Source organism: Falco rusticolus, chromosome 8 (genome assembly GCF_015220075.1).
Source record: "Falco rusticolus isolate bFalRus1 chromosome 8, bFalRus1.pri, whole genome shotgun sequence".
Taxonomy (NCBI): Eukaryota; Metazoa; Chordata; class Aves; order Falconiformes; family Falconidae; genus Falco; species Falco rusticolus.
The window spans coordinates 6,305,812-6,327,054 of record NC_051194.1 but is presented as its reverse complement, the minus strand read 5'-3'; the positions used below and the strand labels follow the sequence as shown (position 1 = coordinate 6,327,054).

General features: G+C 49.6%; 1 protein-coding gene across 4 annotated transcripts in view; it reads left to right on the top strand.

Moving 5' to 3' along the window:
- MGAT4B (alpha-1,3-mannosyl-glycoprotein 4-beta-N-acetylglucosaminyltransferase B) overlaps positions 1 to 21,243 on the top strand; it is a 52,044-nt gene that overhangs the window by 27,752 nt on the left and 3,049 nt on the right. For 3 of the 4 annotated variants that reach the window (XM_037397526.1, XM_037397528.1, XM_037397525.1), the window contains 10 exons: positions 8,100 to 8,279; positions 8,969 to 9,109; positions 9,952 to 10,085; positions 12,646 to 12,692; positions 14,963 to 15,076; positions 15,514 to 15,589; positions 15,957 to 16,071; positions 16,833 to 16,963; positions 19,928 to 20,035; positions 20,983 to 21,176. In XM_037397526.1, coding sequence (XP_037253423.1) covers positions 8,100 to 8,279; positions 8,969 to 9,109; positions 9,952 to 10,085; positions 12,646 to 12,692; positions 14,963 to 15,076; positions 15,514 to 15,589; positions 15,957 to 16,071; positions 16,833 to 16,963; positions 19,928 to 20,035; positions 20,983 to 21,176 — 1,240 coding nt within the window. Of the gene's footprint in view, positions 1 to 3,042; positions 3,204 to 8,099; positions 8,280 to 8,968; positions 9,110 to 9,951; positions 10,086 to 12,645; positions 12,693 to 14,962; positions 15,077 to 15,513; positions 15,590 to 15,956; positions 16,072 to 16,832; positions 16,964 to 19,927; positions 20,036 to 20,982; positions 21,177 to 21,243 lie in introns of those variants that run through there. The other variant, XM_037397527.1, reaches the window with a different exon arrangement.

The window sequence follows — 21,243 nt, the reverse complement described above, 5'->3', positions numbered from 1 at the left end:
TGATCATTCTCATCACCCTCTTCTAAAGCCCCTTTTAAGTCTGTAATAATATTCTTTTTCAGATGAGGTGAAAACTATTCTGGGATTAGGCAGCATCATTTTAATAATGTTATAATCTTCATACTATTATTCCCCGTCCTGTTCACTAAGCAGACTAACATCTTGTTTGCCTCCCTCTCCATTCCCCTTTTTATCCCTGGATTGCTGCTGCCTGCAGAGCAGCATCAAGACTGATACTCTGGTCTCCTTCCTAGTTAATATTGTTATTTGAGAAACGTGAAAAATACCTCGATTCCCCTGCTGATTAATTTGCATCTATCAGCTTTGGCATCAGGTTGCCATTTTGTTGCCTTTTCTCCTGGTCATTTGCTTATTTTGTGGCTTTGATGAACTTATCTCTGTGTCAGCTCCTGTTTGGCTGCTTCGCAAATTCATCGCCTTCTCCAGATCCTCACTAAATCTATTAGACAGTGAGTTTAATGCCAATCTGTGTGGCTTCCTCTTGATAGTTAACCTTTTGCTATGATGAAAATTCACTATTTAATTACGTCTTCTTTCTCTTTTAGCTCAGTGGCAGTGTTTGCCCTCTCCCCTTCTCCTCCTTAGCTGTTTGGCAGCAATATGAATTGCCGTCCGATTTCTCTGCCTTGGTTAAATCCCTTGGAGGGATTGATAAAACCTCAGGAAAAATCAGGACTAGTTCCTTTTGCAGGAGCTGATGGTGGTTTGCACCTACCAGGGATTTCCTTGCCCGCCAGCGCTTTTGTTCACAGCACGGTGAACCCCAGGGACGCACCGTGATCTTGGAGCATTCTGTGTCGCTCCATGCGATTCACCACGGAGCTGGGCTGCAGAGGGATCCCAGACCGGCTCTGCAGGTGCCCGAGAGCCGTCTGATGGCTTCTGCTGCCTCTGCTGCCCTGGTCCTAGACATTTTAGGCAGAGGTGATGGGCATCACTGGTTGCTTTCCTCATTTTTGAGTTTCTGCAGCCTTGCTCTGGAGCTTGCAGCCCTCCTGCCCCTCCCTAGGGAGCGTTTTGGGGCTGGGCGCAGGCACCCCTGTGACCTGCTCTCCTTCTTGGCATTGCAATGGTCGCCATCCATGTGGTGGTTCACCATCCCCATCCCTGAAAATTTACTACTTAGGGCTTTAAAAGAAAAAAAAAGAAGCTTATTTTTGGAAGCATCTGTGTGAATGTTGTCTGAACGGGATCTTAAATGCAAACAGATGCTCCTACTTCGGAGTAATAAGGCACAGGGGATATGTATTTTCCTCTCTCCTTCTAGAGGACTGAATGTGCTGAGACAACATCAAACTCCAGCGAGGAGACATGCAACAGGATTATGATCAACACCTACTGCTGCAAAAAGAAGAAAGGGTGACTTAAGGGTGCCCATGTTCCCTCCTGGGTAGAGTGTCAGTGGAGGGATGCATTGCATTTCTATCTCATTACGTGGAGCTGTGGAAGGTTGAAATGCTGTTAAATAATACTGCAGGCTCTTATTAAATGGCTATATTTAAAAAAGAAACAACCCTAACACACGCATTCACACAACTCATTGCAGCCAGTGGAAGTACTTTATTTGAGAATCATTTTTTCAGACAGGCTGACTTTTAATAAGCCTTTTGTTGCTGCTGATGTGTTAGCTCGGTGCGACAGCGGTGTAGTGGGATGCTTGAAGACAGCAGCCGCAGAGCTGAGCGGCTGCGTGGGTGCGGGCTCTGAGGGATCGCTGCCATCACCCAGCCTGGCAGCCAGCGCCTTCCGCTGGGTTTGGAGGTCAGTTACTGGTTTTTGTGACGTGCCGCAGGCTGGTGCTGCAGAACGGCTCTGTGTCTGCTCAGGACAGCGCTCGGGCACCGGCTCTGAGTTGGAGCGTAGCGATGGCACCGAGGGAGGCAGGCGTTGGGGCAGTGGTGGCATCGAGATGCGTTATTCGGCCACGATTCAGGATAGTTCTAGGCAGCGACTGAACTGGAACAAAGTGTAAATAAAGGGACATAAGGAGCTAAACCACAGGTGCTGGCTTTGATGACTGCTTTAACTGCCCGTGCCCACTGCGCTCAAGGCCAGGCTGGATGGGGCTTGGGGCAGCCTGGGCTGGTGGCCCGTGTCCCTGCCCATGGAAGGGGGGTGGAACTGGGTGGTCTTTAAGGTCCCTTCAAACCCAAACCATTCTGTGGTTCTCTGATTATTATGACGGGGCTTGCCCATCAGTGCAAACTTGAAAAAGTTTCTTTAAAAACTTTTTTGCTTTAAAAAAAAAAAGTTAAAGAAGCTTATAATAAAGGAACCTGGGGTGTATTTTTATAAGCAGCAACTAGAAAATGTCTGTTTTGACTCAGTATCCAGGCAGTTTGGGACGCAGGGGAGATGTAATTGTCACATAATGTTTACTGAACAAAGCATCCATGTTTGCTGTGTGGTGGTAGCACTGCTGAAATGCTCGCTCCTTCTGAGGGGGTGAATCAGCCCCAGCAGGGTAGTTGCAACTGCTGGAGCCTTTTGGGAGGTTCACCCTGCCAGATACTGTCCGCTCCCCCAAATCTGTCCTTGATGGGGTTTCATTGTTGCTCAGCATGTCTTGGTGTTCAATTCCTTAACGCAAACCAAGTACTCGGTGGCTGCATATATCCTACACTGCCAAAATATTTATGATTTTAAAGGATGAGTCTGAGACTGGGAACAACGGTCCGTTGACTCATGGAAGGGGAGGCGATATATGTCTCATCTTGCTCATCAGGAGCACAGTTAGTGTTCCTTTAGATTTGAAGGAAAAGACCTGCTCAGTCTTCATCCTGCCTGGAAAAGGCAGTGACTTTTGGGGAGTATTTTGGGTGCTGAACTATCTTCTCTTTTTCTTTCTGCTACTTAAGAGAATGTTTTTAGTGTCACAACTTAGCTGTAGCAGCTCCACATACCCCAGCAGAGTTGCTTCCCAGTGGGTTTTTAGGGGATGCTTTTTGTTGATCGTGAGTTTCTAAAGCTGGTTTCTTCCTTCTACAGCCAGATAAGCAAAGGGCAACATTTTGTTTTTAATGGTATGGAATGTTCACTGTGGAGTTACTGCTGAGCCCTGTGTACCTGTGTGCGAAGTGTCTAACACCTGTGTGCTATGCTAGCCATCAGATTTCCATGTAAAGCAGGACTGTCCTTTTTGTGCATCTCAGGAGCTGAATTTAATTCACTGATATGGCATGGTAAGTCCTTATATCCATTTTAATGGTCCAGTGAAATTCTGTTAGCAAAATACCTAATGCATGTTGTGATTCAATTGGGGCAATCTAGAGTGTAATGCGTGGAGTGGTGCCAGCATTATATAAATCATTAAACATCAAAACGTAGGAAAAAAAAATAAAATCCCTATTCATCATCTAACTCCAAGAGCTCCTGTAAATGGCTGGGGACGAAGCCAGGCGTGGGCAGCACAGGCGTCTGGCTGCGACGGGGATGGTGGCGAGCTGGGGTGGGGTGGCTCGCCAGCCTGGCTCCCCATGCTTCACCAGCTGCATTTTTGGGTAACGTAGGTGCTGTAGCATGGGGAGGGGGTTGTTGTGTGCTCTAGAGTGCCCCCAGGCCTTTGCAAGTCCTAGAGGGAGACCAGTTATTTGCTAAAGGCATGCTTTAAATAAAACAAAGGAGGATAGTCATTGCAGAGAAATTTTCTGTAGGCAGTTTGATTTTCTGCTCCAACTCTGTTTGCGTTGTGAACTGGGCACCACACTTTGTTTCGGCTCTTTTGGCCCTGGGAACTTTTGTAGCAGACAGGTCAAAAGGTGCTGTTGTGCTCTTGAAGCCAAGATTTTATAAAGATAAACGGTTTAGAGGTTTGTGGGTTGTTTTTAGTTTTTAAACAAAGTCTTTTGAAAGTCTTCCTAATGAGAAACAAATCCAGCTCTCAAAGACTTTGCATTTGCTTTTGAAATTATTGAATTGGAGGGAAATCGCTGGCTTTGGCGATGGGTCTGCTCTGCTGGGAGAGGTTATCTGCAGAGAACAAAACCAAAAGTAATTGGTCCTGAAATACAGACATGTTTAAAATGCACCGCAGGCTCCCTGGGAGGTTGGAGTGCAATCTGAAAGACTAACGCAGAATACAGAATTACAATGTTCCTGACACTCTGTGTGTGTATATATGTGTGTGTGTATATATATATAGGGATGATCATGTGAGATTTCAAGGTGGGGGGTTTATTGGCTTTATTTGTGCCCATCTGCTGGTTTAGGATCAGATTAGGTATTTTGCTTTCACCTGAAAACTGACAATGGACAAGCTGAGTGGACACAGATGTCCCAGCCCTCACCTCTGCTAGCAAACATGGTTTGCACTTGATAGTCATTTAAGTAAGAATGAGGCCACAGTATTGTCCATGATGGAGAGAGATATATAAATATACTTTTACATATATATATATATAATACTTTTTATTAAATGGGTGCAGTCTTGGATGGACAAAAGCCTTTGGGAAGGCTGCAGAAGATCAGCTCTGTGGACCCCCCATAAGGCTGCTGGGGGGCAGCCCATAGCCCATACCAGTGTGTGCCCACCCGCTGTGCACCGCTGCATCCCGGCTGCTGGGAATGGCACCCATTCGAGCCGCCCCTGCCTGCCGCTTCCCAGCGGGTCCCATCCTTGCTCAGCAAACCCGGCGCAGGGTGCTCGGCTGGAGGGCCCCCACTAAAAAAATGAATCCTGGCAGCCGCATCTGGGTGCAGCCAAGGGGCGAGAAGGCAGCAGGGTGGGGAGCTGCCGGTCAGTGAGTGATGCTCAGCCGGCCGCTTCCTACAGCCGCTGTCCCTCTGCCGCAGGCTGCTCCCCCCTCCAGAGATGCTCCCCCAGATCTGCTCTGGTGAGCGCTGGGATGGACAGATGGCGGCCAGCGCTTGGCGGTGCCCAGCGCTGCCTGCCCTGCCCTGCAGAGAGCTGGCTTGCGGGGAGCTGCTGGATGCAGGCTCGGAGCCTTGCACCCAGCCTGTTTGCAAAGGCGGCGTGTGGGAGGCTGGGGAGTGCAAGTACTGGGCACGGCAGGGTGAGACGTGGGTTGTTGGCAGGGACTGGGCATGCACGACCTGTGCGGCGAGTACCACAGGTCTGGGAGGTTTCTGGTCTCCCAGCTCTGTCCTGCGGACCGTCGCCTAACACCGACTTTCCCTCTTTATTAAACCAGTGTATTTTAAGCCCGAAGCAATGTGTTATCTCTCCAGAAAAAGTAAGATGAGTCTTTTTTTTTTTAATATAGTTATAGCTAGGAGTTCTTGTCCTGCAGTGCTTGAGTCTGGAGATATTTTAAGAGCTCTGCTATCTTGTGCTGGGAGGGAATACAATAAATATGTAGATCGGGAATGCTGCTGCTGCTTTGGAAGGTGAGGAAAGAGTCTGTGCTGAACTGACACTAGCTAAAAAATTTGTTCAGCCCAATTAGCAGCAAATCACTTCTGCGTCCAGCCTTGCTTGTAGAGGTGGGAGCCAATTTCCCCCCGCCCTCATCCTCTGCTGCCCTTGGTGTTTTTTCAGAGCCCTCCCTGGCTGAGCAGCCGAGGGCTTTTGCGGGGACGGCAGAGCTGCATCCACATGTCATTGCGGACTAACAAGTGCAAAATGGCATTACTGGAAATTCATGGGAAACTGTACACCCAGCTTGGGCTTTGTCTCGGACTGCTCAAGCTGTCACCAGAACTGGCCGCGATCGATCAGCTTTTAAATTTCATGAAATTTTAATTAAAGAATGGAAAGCCTACGAAGACATCGTAGGACAAGAGCACTGGAAACAAATACAATTTCCCTTCCAACCATTAGCCAGAAAAGCAGCAAATGGTTGACTGCACATCACCATTGCAGTCTAATGAAAAGTACAGCTCTTGGCTTCGGCGGGCAGGTCATTAGTGACTGAATAATCAGTGACATTTCCCTTCTAAATCTGACACAAACGAAGTGCAGTGCTCTGGAAAAAGCCATTAAGTGCAAAGCCTTGCCTTTACTCTGCTCCAGGTGTTGCAGAACAAGATCTAATGGCAGCCTTTAGCAGTGATTTGGCTTTGATAGCATCCATGGGATAGTAACCCCTCGGTACGCCGAGAGCTAAATGCTTCTAGCCTTGCACAAGCATGGTTCCTGCCACCGTGTCATGCAGAAACAGAAAGGGAGACTTGTTCCTTGCTGGTGTTCACAGATGCAGCCAGTAAAAGATACAAGTAGGAAAACCTATGATCTAGAGTACTGGGAAGCTGAAAGGTAATTCATACATCTGAGAGGTACCAGCAGGCAAAGGTCCGGCTCATCATGGAGTCAATTTAAAGCCTGGCATCCGCCTGTGAATTCCTGTGGCACCTCCCAAAGCTGGGTGTTAACATGTTTTCCTGCAAATTTTTAAATGCTTTCTCGATGGGAGTGGAGAGCAAGCAGCACCACACAGGAAAAAGGAAGGACTGGTCTTATTTATGTCTGTCCCTCGGCTTTGAATGATGTGTTGTCAGATGGACGGAGTAATCAAATGAGTGTAACTTCCTCTGCTCCTTCCCCCCGTGCCAGTGGCTTTGAAAATAATGCTGAAAGGTTAATAGGAGCCAGGCTGTCCTGGAGAGAGTTTAAGTGAGTCTTTAAGAAGTTTTTTTGGGGGGAAGAGACCCCATGGGGGAAACTTTTCCTAGGCAAAAGCATTACCAGGAGCTGGACTGGGAAGCACCGTTGTCTTGGAAACTCTTGTGTTTTGGAGCTGGGTATGTCTGATCTTCAAAATTCCTTTTTCTTTTTCTTTATGGACCCTAAAATAGAAGTTGTCAATGCAGTCAGTGTATCTTTTTTCAATGGCTCTGATTTATATTTAGCCCTGTGTTGGGAAGTTTCAGTGCGGTATTTTTGGTCATTAGCTCTCCTGGTCGTGTTTGGGCTAAGGGTCTACTATTCAGTGGATAAATCTGGTTTGGGTGTAGTTCTTTGAGTTATAGCCTTACTGAAAACACATGAGTGACCACAGATAAAAGTGTATTTTTAATGAGTAGTTTCATTACTAATGGGGTAAAAAAAAGCCTGGGCAAGTTCATTACTGACTAACCGATTCCACTCCCAGCTACTGTATAGTTAGTTCCAGTTGAAAGCTCTTGATAGTTTTCTTTCTTTAAAAGGGCATGGTGATAAGATGTTGTTTCAAAATAAAAAGCTTTGTTACCCTATTTAAAAATGTCTTTTTTATATATTACATTATGATGCATCCTTAAGACGCATATCCAAACACTTGGATCTATATAAGCATCCAGGCAGCTATTGCCATGTGATATTCTTTATCCTGCCATGTTTTGGAGAGGTTAGATTCCCAAAAATCCCTTTTGGCCGTTAGAATTTGGGACTGTCTTCCGAAGCTGGAGGAGGTGCTGTCCCTGCCCTTGTCTCACTGCAGAGCAGCATCCCCCTTGCCAGCATCTTGCTTTCCATCACCCAGTGTCATTTGGGAGATGTCCTGTGCCATCTGGAGAAGGCTTTTGAGATGTTGTCCAGAGGTTCTCCCAAATTACCCATTTGAAAACCCTTTGATGTGTGCTCTTAAAACTCTTTTCTTTTGTGTGCCATAAGGAAACCAAAGCAAGGAGCAAGGCGATTAAAAATACTGAACATGTTCCTTGGGTTTGTCATGGCTTTAACAGGCCGTCATCATCATCACCAGTGCTTTCAGTTCTTTTTTGCTTGACTCTGGTTCCCTGCTGCTTGTTCCAGTGGTGGCTGTCTCATGCACCCAAGCTTCTGGAGCTACAGAGAGATACAGAATGCTGCTTGTAAAATTAATGCCAGAGCTGACTCCCCTTTACTAAGTATATAGTGAAGAAGAACTACCATGCAACTTTTTTTTTGCTGTGTGCTTTGCTCACAGAGAACCAGGTTGTATTTCTGCATGACCTGGAAACCTAAGTTAAAGAGAAAAATGGGAGTTGCTTTTTAATTGTAGTTCTGCAGCTTAAACTGGCCTCTCTCCAACTTGGTCACCAGTGGGTGCGTGCTGGACCACAGCTCCCTAAATCCATGTTTTAAGGATTGTGGAGGTAGGAGTGATGGGCTGATGTGCAGAGTGCAGGGGAAAACACTGCCCTCTCTTCTTCACCCGCAGGTGACGTTGTGGACATCTACCAACGGGAGTTTCTCGCCCTCCGGGACCGACTGCACGCAGCCGAGCAGGAGAGCCTGAAGCGCTCCAAGGAGCTCAACCTGGTCCTGGAGGAGATCAAGAGAGCTATCTCGGAGAAACAGGCCCTGCGGGATATAAACCGGACCTGGAGCAGCTTATCTGGTGAATAAACAGAGAAGTTGAGGATCTCGGGCTGTGTTGAAGCTGTTGCTATTGAGGAGGTAGAGAGGTGTGCGTGCGTGTGCGTGTGTGCGGGGCTGCCCACAGGACGTGCTCTCCTCTCCCCCGGCGCCAGCAAATGGTGGAGTTCAGAGGGACTTGGGAACTCTTAAACTCCTGTTTAATTAGAGGTGCATATGCATCATTAAACACTGAGATTTGCCTCTGCCGAGATATTTGCCAATTTGCTTGCTTACAAGCTTTTTCTTTTTTTTTCTTGCAAGTCATACGTGCCGTTTCCTATGGCTGTATTGAATCCATATGGAAAATGGGTATCCAAAGAGAGAGGAGAGGAAGGAGTTAGGCTGGCTGAGCACCCCTCGCCACTTTATTTGTTCTTTTTTTTTAAGTTGCTCAGTTGAAGAAAATTGGATCTCTATGTAAAGATCCGATTTGACCTTCATTTTATCTTCATTCTCCCCCTTCCTTCCCAAATATTTTGGGACTTCTTTAAGGCCCTCATGACTCCTGCTGAACTTTAATTGGGTTTGTGGTAGCATGTTAAAGGTTGGCCTGATTTTTTGTAACCCAGCAGTAGTCTCGGGTGGCCAGGCTGCTCTAAAAAGGCTTTTTGCCTTGCAGTCTTTTCCGACCTACCGTGCCTTGCAATTGATTCCCTTTTCCTTTTTAAGACGAAACCAAGTTAAAACTGTGGAATATCACCAACAAGAATGTGCTGCACCTTCCCACCATCTTCCATCATTTGCCACATTTGCTGTCAAAGGAGAACAGTCTGCAGCCAGCCGTGCATGTGGGACAGGGGCGCACTGGAGGTAAATGGGAATTAGTGCTGCTTCTGGTGCTCTTCCTCACCTTGGTGCCTGTCCCTCCCCTTTCCTCCGGGCCTGGCTGTGGTACAGATACGAGCAGGACTGGAGGAACGGCTGCATGCATCATGCAAGCTTCCTTGGTATGGTGACACACGGGGTGGGTAAGCCATGTCACAGCTGCGAATCTACAGGGAAGTGCTGTCTGTGCTCTCAACGGGCACTAAAATGTTCCCGATGCTTCTGCCAGATGTTTTGTGCTGCTTGCCATCTCCAGAGTGCTCTGGGCTTTGCCTGGAAGGTGGTCAGATGAAAGCATAGTTTGCAGAGTGCTTCATAAAGACTGTAATCCATTTTACGAGACAAATCCCATCTGGAATAGGACTTTGATTACTAGATGATTGCCCCCTGCTCCCAAATCCCAACCCAAAGCCAAAGACCTGACTTGCCCTTCCTAAACTGAGGTGCTTCTTGCCACGGGAGGGGTTTGGAGAACAAGAGTGGTCTTGAAGTTGCCGTTCATAGGCTGAAAAGGCCCCTAGGAGAGGGAAGGGGTTTGGCTGTTCCCTTAGTCTTCAGTCTTTCAGGGAGAAAAAGAGTCTGTCTGGCTGTGCCGTGGGTGCCCTGCCAGCCTGGCACACTGGGGTGCTGCTGGTTGGTACTGGGCTGGGGGACAGGAGTGTGGGAAAGCTACGTAGCACAGAACCCGCCAACCTGCTGATCACGGCTGGTTATTAATGACGGTGTGGCACTGAGCAGGTGAGCCGCAAGGCGGTCACGGGAGCGGAGCAAAGTGTCTTGTCCCAGCACACACACCCCCTCTAAAATCTCTCCGTGGCCCTGGGCAGTGTCCGTCGTGATGGGAATCCCCAGCGTGAAGCGGGAGGTGCATTCCTACCTCACAGACACCCTCAACTCCCTCATCTCAGAGCTCACTCAGCAGGAGAAGGAGGACTCCGTCATCGTCGTCCTCATCGCCGAGGTAAGACGGAGCTTTGCCTGTTTACCCCGTTTCCCTGCCCCCCATCCCATGCCATCCCATCCCGCAGCCTGCCCCGCGGGGCGGCTGCCCACCTGGAGGCCAGTCTGCGCTTGCCAGGGCCACTGAGCCCAGCCTGGGGCTGCGTCCGACCGGGATTGTTGGGTGCATCCCCCGAAGCACCGGCTGAGCAGAGAGGGTCAGGCTGTCAGCAGGCAAACCCGTCACGTTAGCGGCTGCCAGCACGGCACGTGCCTTTGTCTTTCCGATCTAAATTGGGGTTGTTACAAGGTGCTCGGGTGGTTATTCCTAAAATGTGTCGGAGCAGACGCATGGCTGTGCCCAGGAGCCTGCTGCTCCTGAAGCAGCTTCATTTCTCCACGTACCTGTAAGACAGCACTAACCTCCACTCAAAAGAGCCCACTGATTCGGGGATGAAACTAATATCCCTCTTTGTACTGGTGTCTGGAGCCCAGAATCAGTTGCTGAATCCCAGGGCTAAAGAGCCTTGATACGTTAATCCACAAGAGCTGCTTTTATCTATGCGTTTAGATGGTTATTTTTCTCCATGGCTTCTCCCTCAGGATTATTTTCTTGAGCCTGAAGTGCATTTGTCTTAATTTCCAGAAATCCGGTGAGAAAGATAAACCTCAGTAACATGTTACTGGGAGCAGAACAAAGATAAATGCCTGGGTTTGCTGCCTGTTTATCCGTAATTTGATGGTTTGATTAGCATTTGGCCATCAGGTCTCTGGCTGTTATCTTGTACAAGGAGAAGGTGTGCACAGGTGGGTGCAGCCCGCAGTGCCGGGGACCGGGGTCGGTCCTGGCTGTCATTTCCCCTTGAGCCAGGACAGCTCTGATGGCTGTTTTCACAGCGGGTGAGTTAAAGCGTGAGGTGTGTTAAGCAACATGACCAAAAACATCTCCTCTTTTAGACTGCGGTTATATTTTTTTAGTTGACTTGAAAATAGGGTGCACGCTGTGCTGGCAGCTCCTGACTCCGTGTGTACCTGTGATGAGGGAAGTGAACAATGAATAAATTAATTCCGATACCATGAATTGCAGGAGCATACACACCATATCCCAGTAGCGCCAACAGTACTAGTTGCAGATCACCACCGTCACTGTCCTCTCTTGCCAAGTTTGCTCTTGCAGCTACACAACGTCCTCCTGTGCAAGTGCCAACCACCACTGTGCTGGCTCTGCCTCTTCCCACGGGTTTCCCGATGTACCTCCGCTTGGTGATGCTTGTTAGGGCTCCTCAGGCATGGGATAAAGCGTAAATAGTGGGTGAGGTGGCATGAACCTGGTTATGGAGCTATGATGCTGGTTCATGTGGAGATTCAGGACAAGTGGAACCACTGAATGTCCTTCTTGGAATGGGGGACTCCTCATTTCCGAGTGCCACCACTAGCCACCATGGGTACCAGTTGGGCTGCCTGGGAGAGCTGGGGGTCCTTGGCTGGCACAGGAGAGCCCCGGGGCCAGCTGGCCGGCTTGGCTGGCACCGACCCACCATTTCAGTTATGAAAGTTATTTCAACTTGGAGCAGAGCTGCGTGTTTGCTCCCAAAACCAGGAGCATCTTCACTGCCTCTGTTTTTCCCATTGCTGCTTTATTGACAACACTGGGGTAAGAAATCAGTCCAGCACCAGGAGCCTGAGCCCTGTTTGGGAAAGGGACCTTTTTTATGTTGAGAAAACCCTCCTTTGTCACTGTCCCGGAGTAGGAGCACTGTCCTCAGCTTGTGACACACACCTCTGGTGTCTCCCTTCTCACCTCCACCCCAGTGCCAAGCACAGCAGCTGCTGTCCCAGCTTCTGCAATGCTGCATCTGCATATCCACCCGGGACACATGATCCCATGATCTGTGCAACCACCCAAAACAATGCCGCCACCAAGAAACAGGCACCACTTTTGCTCCTGGGTCTCCTGCCTTCCTGGATTTTGTTTTCCCGGTCACTGTGCAGATGGTTTCTGTCTGGTGCCTGTCCCTGTGTTTGCACTTATCTCGCCTGCAGATAGCAGCATGCGACCTTTGCCTCCCAACTGTTAGGGGTTGCCAGGTTGATTGTGGGAACAAACTGTATTTTTTTTTAAGGAAGAAAGGCATCAAAATGAACCTGAAATGAAAAATACAGGCTTATAAATAGACCCCTCTTTTTCACAAAAGGGGCGGAGATCCTTTTCTGCCAAGAGTATTCACTTGGATGAAAGCCAACATGTATAGAGAAAAAAAAATAAACAGCCCAGGAGTTAACACTTTTGTGCAAACACGGTGCTGGCAGGGGCAGAAGGGCGGGAGAGCATGTGGGGAAGATGTGCAGGGTGTTGAGTCCTTTGAGTGGATTTTGGTGTGTGATGCCTTCGGTTAACGCTGGCCACAAAGGGGGGCTCCTGGGAGGTGGGCAGCAATGGGGAGAGCGGTTAAACTGGATAAAGGAGACGTGAAGGTGAATGAGGGTGGTGCAGAGGTGCTGACAGTACCCCTGGGGTTGGGTCCTCATGGGGGCACAGGCTGAGGCTGAAGGATGTAACACTGCTTATCTTTTGTTTTCAGACAGATCCGCAGTACACAGCCGGAGTGGCAGAAAATATCAAAAATTTGTAAGCACTTCCAAATGACTATAGTGGTAAAGTCTGTGCCTGTAGCAAGGCTAGGGAATGGCTTCATTAAGGAGCAGATACACACTTTTCTGCTTCCCTTTTGTATTTTGTTGTTGTTGTTGTTTGGGGGGTGTGTGTCTGTTCTTAAAACTCTGGGCTGTCTTTGCTTCCACTTTCTGTTTGTTCTAAAATGCGTCCCCTATATAGCTTCCAGGAGGCTGCTTTGTGCTCATAGTGTTTAACACGCATGGTCATGCCGTTTCATTTTGCTCTTTCTGTCCTGTGGCGTTGGGAGAAGATGGATTATGTAGATTTCCAGAGATCCTGGCAATTGTTTCTGTGTCTAGTGCAGCCCTCTACCTGCTCTGCGGAGTCAGAGCAGCTGGGCAGCGTGGTAAGCACAGCCAAATGCCTCTGTTGTATTTTGCTTTGCAATCCATGATCCATTTTTCTTCCCACTCCAGCCTGTTTGTTTTTCCCTTGTTCTGGGCACTAGTTACATTTGTCTCTCACACTAGCTGCTATTTATGTCCTGGAGTCTTAGTGGCTTTTGCAGCTTTGTCTGTAGCTGCTTAAGCAGAAGCCGGTGATGGATTATTAACTGTGAGCCCGGCCAGGCATTAGCAGCATCAGAGCTTGGAGGCAGAAGAAAAAGGTGGTGAGAGAAGGGGCTGTGACTCCCGTCCAGCTCCTGCGATTGCGTGTTTCCAAAGGATCGCAGTTGCCATAAGAAGGAGATGCAAAAGGGCAGCACATCCTCGCAGCGCCCTGCATCCCGAGCCAATGATGGGAGAGGGGCTGGGAGCTGCACGGAGCGTGGTGTTCCGGGCCCTTGCAGAAGAGCTGAGACAGAGCCCTCCATCTTGCTGTGCCGGAGCTGGCAGAGCTCCCCTCCTTCTGCCTGCTGGCAGGAGGACGCACTTATCCCGGGGATAATGGACTGATTGTCCAGTGGATCCCGATGAAATTACTGGGCGCTGCTGCAGAGAGTGCCTCTGCGTAGAAGGCCTGAAACTTTAATTGACTTAATGATTTGATTTCTCACCGCCCCCCTCTCCAGCGCCTCCTGCCCCTCCCTGATTCACAGAAATTATTTTTCTTCCAAATTGAATTGCGGTGGCGTGGGGCCAGGGCAGGCTGAGGTTGTGTCACAGGAGGGAGAAAGTCATTGCTGCTTCAGTACAGGTTTTGTCACCTCTGTGAGAAGCTTCTGTTTCACTGCTGCTCGGGGAAAGGAAGGTTTGAAAATGCTAGCTGAAAATCTTGCCAGTCCCAAGGAGGGAAAAAGGAAGGGAAAAATAAGTGAGAAGTTTTTGGCAGTCTCGCTGCTCTGTCTCCCTCTGCCCCATCTCCTGTCCTCCAGGCTCTGCACAAACAAAGGAAACCAGCCTCACTCACACCGTGTGTTCTCAAAAAGGCAGTATAAAAATAACTGGTTTTCCTGCTTATCTCTCCCAGTTACGGTAATCTCTGGGTATTGCTTGCAAAGCTGTTGTAGGTACCTATGTTTCAGATGGGTGACTTTTTTTTCTGTTTGAATTTGACTCTTTAAAGGGTTTTTAACTGCATTATAGGGAAAATAGATGCTGGTTTTATCAGCATAAGGGAACTAGGTAGAATTCCTGCTGGCCGTCCTAACTATGGCACAGCAGTGTTTTAAGTAACATCAGAAATGCATAACATAATCTCTGCAAAATGGCTTTTAATTACTGATGCATTTGGAAAATCTCTAAATGCTGGTAATGCCAGCAAGTCCTTTCACTGGTGTACCAGTCTGCCGGTCCATTTAATCCTGTAGAGAGTACATGGTGCTCGGGGATGGTCTTTAAAGCTGACCTGTGTATGCGTGTGGCAGGGAGGAGGGATGCTGCTGGGTGGGGGGTGGGGGGTGGGGGCACACACATGTGGGGCTATTAGGGACCATGGGAGGGAGAAAGCAGCTTTAAAACTCTGTGGCAGTCCCTGCTGATGTTCTTCCATGAGGCCTGAAAGTCCACTAGCTGCTGGGGAAGTTTTATCTCTGGCAGTCCCTGCTGATGTTCTTCCATGAGGCCTGAAAGTCCACTAGCTGCTGGGGAAGTTTTATCTCTGGCAGTCCCTGCTGATGTTCTTCCATGAGGCCTGAAAGTCCACTAGCTGCTGGGGAAGTTTTATCTCAGAGGTGGTATTTTTTGTTTGGTTCTGTGGCTTAGTGTTTACGCAGCAATTTAGTCTATGAGGTGGTGTGTCAGACATGGAGGTATTTGTTTACTGCTGCTTTTCTCCCTCAGATTCCCAAAGGAAATACACTCAGGTCTCCTGGAGGTAATTTCCCCATCTCCGCATTTCTATCCTGATTTCTCCCACCTGCGGGAATCCTTTGGGGACCCCAAGGAAAGAGTCAGGTAAGAATCAATGAATGAGCTTCAAAACAAACAAGCCCTGAATTAAGTTACTGCAGCATCTTCCCCCCTGACTGCAGCAGGGAAATCTCTTCAGCAGGGCCAGGCGAGGCCCTTCAGCTTGTGTTGTCCAAGAGCTGGAAGGAGGTGGGGGAGGGGTACGGACTGGCACTGGGGTTGCAGGGTTTGCCTGGCGCTGCGGTGTTTCCATCACTGAGCAAGGGGGTCCTTTTAACCCAGATGATGTTCATTTTGGAACTCTGGAGTTTTCCAGTAACTCTCAGCTGACCAGTTTGAGACCAAACAGGAGAGGCTGCGTGCCATCCCCTCCTCCAAGAGCCGTGCCACCTTCCCAGCTCAAACCCAGCCTCGGCTGGCCCCCCTGCGCAGCCCACATTCCCAGGGGAGATTGGCGCTCCCATCACATTTGTCTCTTGCAGGTGGAGGACAAAGCAGAACCTCGACTACTGCTTTTTAATGATGTATGCCCAGTCCAAAGGCATCTATTACGTGCAGGTGGGTTCGGTGCAGGGGGCGAAGGGGAGGGGTGTGTACCTGTGAGTTCACTGTGGCTCGTACCCAGCTTAGAGAGGGCAAGGAGCGTGTCCAGTTGTGTGATGCCGCAGAGTGGGAGCAGGTTTTAACAACAGCTAGGTTTCTAAGATGCTTTAGACCTGGAGGCCTTCTGCCTAGGGGGAGCAGGAATCCTTGTTTCGTTTACCTGATAGATTGGGTGAGAAAGATCTGCTTGGAGCATCGTCCAAAATAAACTGGGGCTGTGCCAAAGCTTTCCTCTGGTCTGTGGTGTGATTGCTCTACACAGAGAGGTTCTTTACTGGAACCTGGATGGGTCCTTGGCATTGAGTGTCCTTTCCTCTTGCAGCTGGAGGATGATATTGTGGCCAAACCGAACTATCTCAGCACAATGAAGAACTTTGCCTTGCAGCAGCCCTCTGAGGAGTGGATGATCCTGGAGTTTTCTCAGTTGGGGTTTATCGGTAATGATGTTCTCCCCTGCTCACCCTGGTCCCATCAGGCATGGGCACAAGTGCCTGCTGGCTCTTGCAAGCACTTCTGCTCTATGTCCAGTGAGTTGTCCCCACAAGACAGTGAAATACTTGGACTTGATCCCTCCTTATTTTTGCAGTGGCCCTTGTGATTGCACAGGGGAGAAAGATCCTCACAGCTGGTACTGCTGATACGCACTTTTAATAAAAATAAACCTGGTCGGTGGCCCAGCTGACAGCCAAACATTTGAGATGTGACCAGTAGCTTTCAGGCTGGATGAGATCTGGAGTTGCCTAAGAGTGTACAAAAGGAAGTTTACATCAGCACAGAACTATTTTGGGAACGGCAGTACGTGGCTGCAGTAGCAGTTTGATCTGTTATTTTGGATACTGGTTTGACTGGCTTGAAACTTGTAGTTTTGGGGGCAGGAAATGGTCTGTCCTGCAGCTGGCTGGATGTTTTTCATCCTTATTTCTCCCTACTGAATGGAAGAGCTTTAGACCTTTTGATACTGCTGTGACCTGTGAGACTAATGCTTTCTAATTCTGCAATGAATATTAAATCCGGAACTGTATTAGCAATGCCGGCAATACTGGTACATAAAACAGAGCTGCATGCTATTTCCTTTACGTAGAGAGATGGACACATCCAGCCTCTGCAGCTCAGTCTCCCAAGTTTTTTCTTCCCAGCTCTGATTCTTGACAGTTTCATACTGTAGCTGCGCTCTCTCCTCTCTTTCTTGGTGCTGTAGGAAAAATGTTCAAGTCTCTGGATCTGAGCCTGATCGTGGAGTTCATCCTGATGTTCTATAAGGACAAACCCATTGACTGGCTGCTGGATCACATCCTTTGGGTGAAAGTCTGCAACCCTGAGAAAGATGCAGTACGTAAACAACCTCTGTTGAAGGGAAACCTTCTGTTGTGTGTGGGCAAATGTATACTCTGTCTGTGTCTCCAGAGGATCTTTTCTGTGAGCTCTGGTGCTAACTGACTTTGCACTGAGCTGTGCCATCCCTGTGGAGTGTGCCACAGGGTGTCCTTGTGGATTGTGTAAGCACAGACCTGGGAGTTCAGGCTTTTGTAGTCTGCAGCTGCCAGAAAAGGCATTATTTCTGCATCTGAGCACTAACAGGGTATTCCTCCTCCAGTCCTTGAGGAGAGTAGCCGTTCCCCATTCTTCTGTGTTGTTTTGCATTCTGGTGTGCTTCTTGCCTTGAAGCCATTCCCCACTCACTGTCTATAACCCCAGAATAACCCTTTGGCCCTGGGCTCGTGTGCCGTACCCATCTGGAGCAGACACGCAGGCTGCCCAGAGAGCTCACCCCAGATAACCCAAGAGCAAGCCCGCCGTGCGTAATGTGCCAAAACGAAGCCAGAGCATGTGAACCCCTTGTCGGGGTTTCTAGGAGGGCGCAGAGCGGTGACATGGGCTCCATTTTCATACTGACATGTCATTTGCAGAGCCGTGTCTGCACAGAGCCATGCAGACAGCAGCGCAGGAGCCCCTGTGCCCTGCGGAGGTTGTGTTTGAACTCCCAGCAGCAGCAGCAGCAGCGAGGGGCTAAAGCGAGTGGGAAGGGCAGAGGAGGAGTGTGTGTGACAGCAAATGTAAGATGAGCTCATCACCAGATTCTCTCCTCTCTCCTCTCTGAACATATTGTATTTACTCATACACTCATTCACCCTCCTCCCCCGGCAGAGAATGAGCAGCGGAGCCCCCGTGCAGAGCCAGTCGCTTAAGACAGACCTCATGGCCACGGGTACTTAGCGGTGGCAAACGCCAGAGCATGTGGTCGCTCTGGGGATAAATGCTGTATTTATGTGTTGGGGTGAGGGGACAGGGCATCCTCAGGGCTCTGCAGAACTCGGGCAAGGATGTGGTTTAGTTTGGCCTGATCCTTGGCAGAGGCTGTGACATTGGCTCCAGTCCCCCGTGTGCAGCAGGACCAGTCTCAGGTGATGTCCATTGTGTCCTCCTGGCAGTTTAACCCACGTGCTCAGGTGCAGCAGAGCACTTCCCAGGCGTGTCTGGCAACCCCCAGGGTACTCACAGCCCTGGGCGAAGCTGGGGTAGCAGGATGGTGGGATGGAGCTGGGAACGATGCTGCTGTCTGTGCCCTTCCTTCAAAACCTTCAGCTTGAGTGTTGATTAAATGCAGATCCTGCTGCGCAGGATCATCTTCTCCTTAACTCATCTTCACTCATCTTCTCCTACCTGGCAGAGCCAAGGTTTTCCCAGGGGAAACTGCAAACCTCTTAAATGTGTTGCCTTTTTAAAAATTAACCTACTTTCTGTGTGAATTTCTGGCTCCTTTCCCCCACTGTTTGCATGATTAACTCTGCACAGCGCCCTTTCAAACATGGCTTTCCCTTGTAAATCCCACTGTGCAGAATCAAATTGGTAGCAGGGAGGATTTGTCTTTTTGATTGAAAGTTTGTTTGACCTGTGCTTTTGGTAAGTGCTTTGCCTGCTCTGGATGTATTCTGCTCTTTCTTTTTCAACTAATTTTAGACTTACCTGGGGTAGAGCTGTGTGAAAGGATGACCTTCTTACCACCAGCTGAGCCATTTCCCCCTCCTGGCTTGAGTGACGGCGCTGCCTTCAGTCAGCAAATGCTTCTTTAGCAGAAGGGGGAAAGGGGAGAAAGAGAAGTCAGGAGATGCTGTAGTTCCCTCCGGTCCCCTTCCTCCTCTCCCCATCCGGAGATCAGAACCGATGGGGTTGCATCTAGGGTTTCTGGCTATGAGTAGAGTCTCTCCCATTAGCATGGCTAGTTTTAATTTTCTAATGTAACGTGAGCTGGATTAGGGGATTATCTCCTCTGCAGCTCGCAGGGGTCATGCCTGGAATTTCCCAGCTCCCGGCATGGTGGCGGTGGCGGTGGCCGGTGCAGGCAGCCCATCGCAGGGACTCGGTGTGGCTGGCTGTCCCTGCTGTGCCTGCTTGGTGCCAGGCAGCCAGTGACACAGCACCTGGCAGCGGGATCCTGCCAGGGTTTCTCTGGGGTGGGAGGCTGCAAGATGGCAGTAGGGGTGCGCATCCATTTCTGTTCTTGGAAAAAGCAGAAGTCAGAAAAAAAAAGTTCCCTCTCCCTCCAGTTTTTAACCCTGTATTTTTGTCCTGCTCCCCCAGACTGAGAGGAATGAACTATTTTTAAAACGTGACCTCTTGTCTTGGTGCTCTGTGTTTTCCCAATTTGTCCTTTATTCCCTTTCTGTCATCTCTCTCCACTCCGTGGAAAATCACTGGCTGGATCGGTGTTGCTTCTCAAAGTTTATTTACGTGGTGGGATGGGTGTGAAACAGTCAAACAGCTTTGACAACAGCACGTGCCATACATCTGCTTAACAACACCTGCCAACCAGCTGGAAACTCTGCCTGTCTGAAAAGAGCCTGCACTCGCTGCCTGCTCACCCAGGCTCTGCATCGTCCTGGGACTTACTGTACCTTCAGACATCGGTGATCCCGAGCTCTGAGTTGTAGGAAAGAAGCTTTCCCAGTAAGCCAAGGACAAAAGAAACTAAATCCTCTGGCTATCCTCACCTGACAGCACAGAGGAGATTTGCTCAGCGTTCATAAAGCTATGCAAGGAGAAATGAGCACATAAACTGGGGCGCTCCGGCTGCCCAACAGAGCCTGGTGGGTGAGCGGCCAAGAGGCACGGGCAGGTTCCCCCAGAGCGCAGCTAAAGGCTCTCTTGCCAAATTGAAGCCAAAATAACACAGAAAGGCATAGAGATGGCGAGGCAGGGTGTTATCCCTCCTTGTGCCCTTGCCCACTCCTCTCGTGGGTCACGGTTGACCACAGAGGTTTAAGCATGGAGCACTGTGGGGTTGTCTCGTTTCAGAAACACTGCGACAGGCAGAAGGCAAACCTGAGGATTCGCTTCAAGCCCTCGCTCTTCCAGCATGTGGGAACCCACTCCTCCTTGGCTGGGAAGATACAGAAGCTGAAGGTGGGTACCAGCTGCCTGTCCGAGCCAGAGATGGCCTTTCTGCCAGGCTGGCAGGAACTGGCTGCTTTTGGGGTGGGGATATCAGTGACGGCAACTGGTGGGACAGTGGCAGCTGGATTGCTGTGCAGTGGTGGTCTTCTATTCTGAATTACAGTGAGGTCACGTAGCTCCTACTTCTCGTAATGGCAGTGACATGTACTAAGAGTCACTGCAAGCTTTTAAGCCTTGGTACTGGTCCTGGCCAGCCATCCTGAGTAACGAACCATGGTCCGGGCAAGTGATTTTGAAGCATCTGCTGAAAAACCCTGGGGAGAAAACTCCTGGATTGGTCTGACTTCCTTCCAGCCCCACTCCTTGTTGCTGGGATTTGCTGATAGGCAAACTAGAGCTTGCTGTGTAAGAGCTTAATTGTTTGTGTGTGTTGAAATGTCAACAAAATCGGGCTTCCCACAGCTATAGTGCAGGACCCATAGACAAGCATCCCTGGGCTACGCTCAGTCCTGTGTCTGTCCGATCCCCAGGCACATGGATGGTGTAATCCGGTTTGTATCGCGGTGCGGTCCCCGTCAGGCCATGTAATGCAGTAATTTTATGCTGTCATCAGCCTCCCAGCCACCTTCTCCTCTGGTGTAAGGAGTGTTCGCAGAGCTCCTGGGGCAGGGACATGCGTTTGGGGACACCTGGACAATGAAAGGTTCTTTGGTGCTGGATCAGAGCGCAGAGCAGTGGTGCTTCCCTGTGCTGCCTCTCCTGAAGTTGTGTCCTCCTGGGATCCAGCCACACGTTGCCCTGGCTGGTGCCCTCCCCAGATCACTTCCATCGTTCAGTGCTGTGTAAATTGAGAGCTTTTATTTTTTTAAAATTTTAAATTTAATTTAATCCTTGTCTCTGGGACCCCTGTTCCTGAATGAGTGAGAGCTTTTTTTTTTTGCTTTGCACCCACCAAGGACAAGGACTTTGGGAAGCAGGCCCTGCGGAAGGAGCACGTCAACCCTCCTGCGGAGGTAAGCACCAGCCTGAAGACCTACCAGCACTTCACCTTGGAGAAGGCTTACCTGCGGGAGGACTTCTTCTGGGCCTTCACTCCCACTGCCGGAGACTTCATCAGATTCAGATTCTTCAAACCACTCCGCATCGAAAGGCCAGTGCTTGGGGGGGTTGGGGGGGGGCACCAGGGTGTGTGTGGGGACACTCTGCTTTTGCTCTTC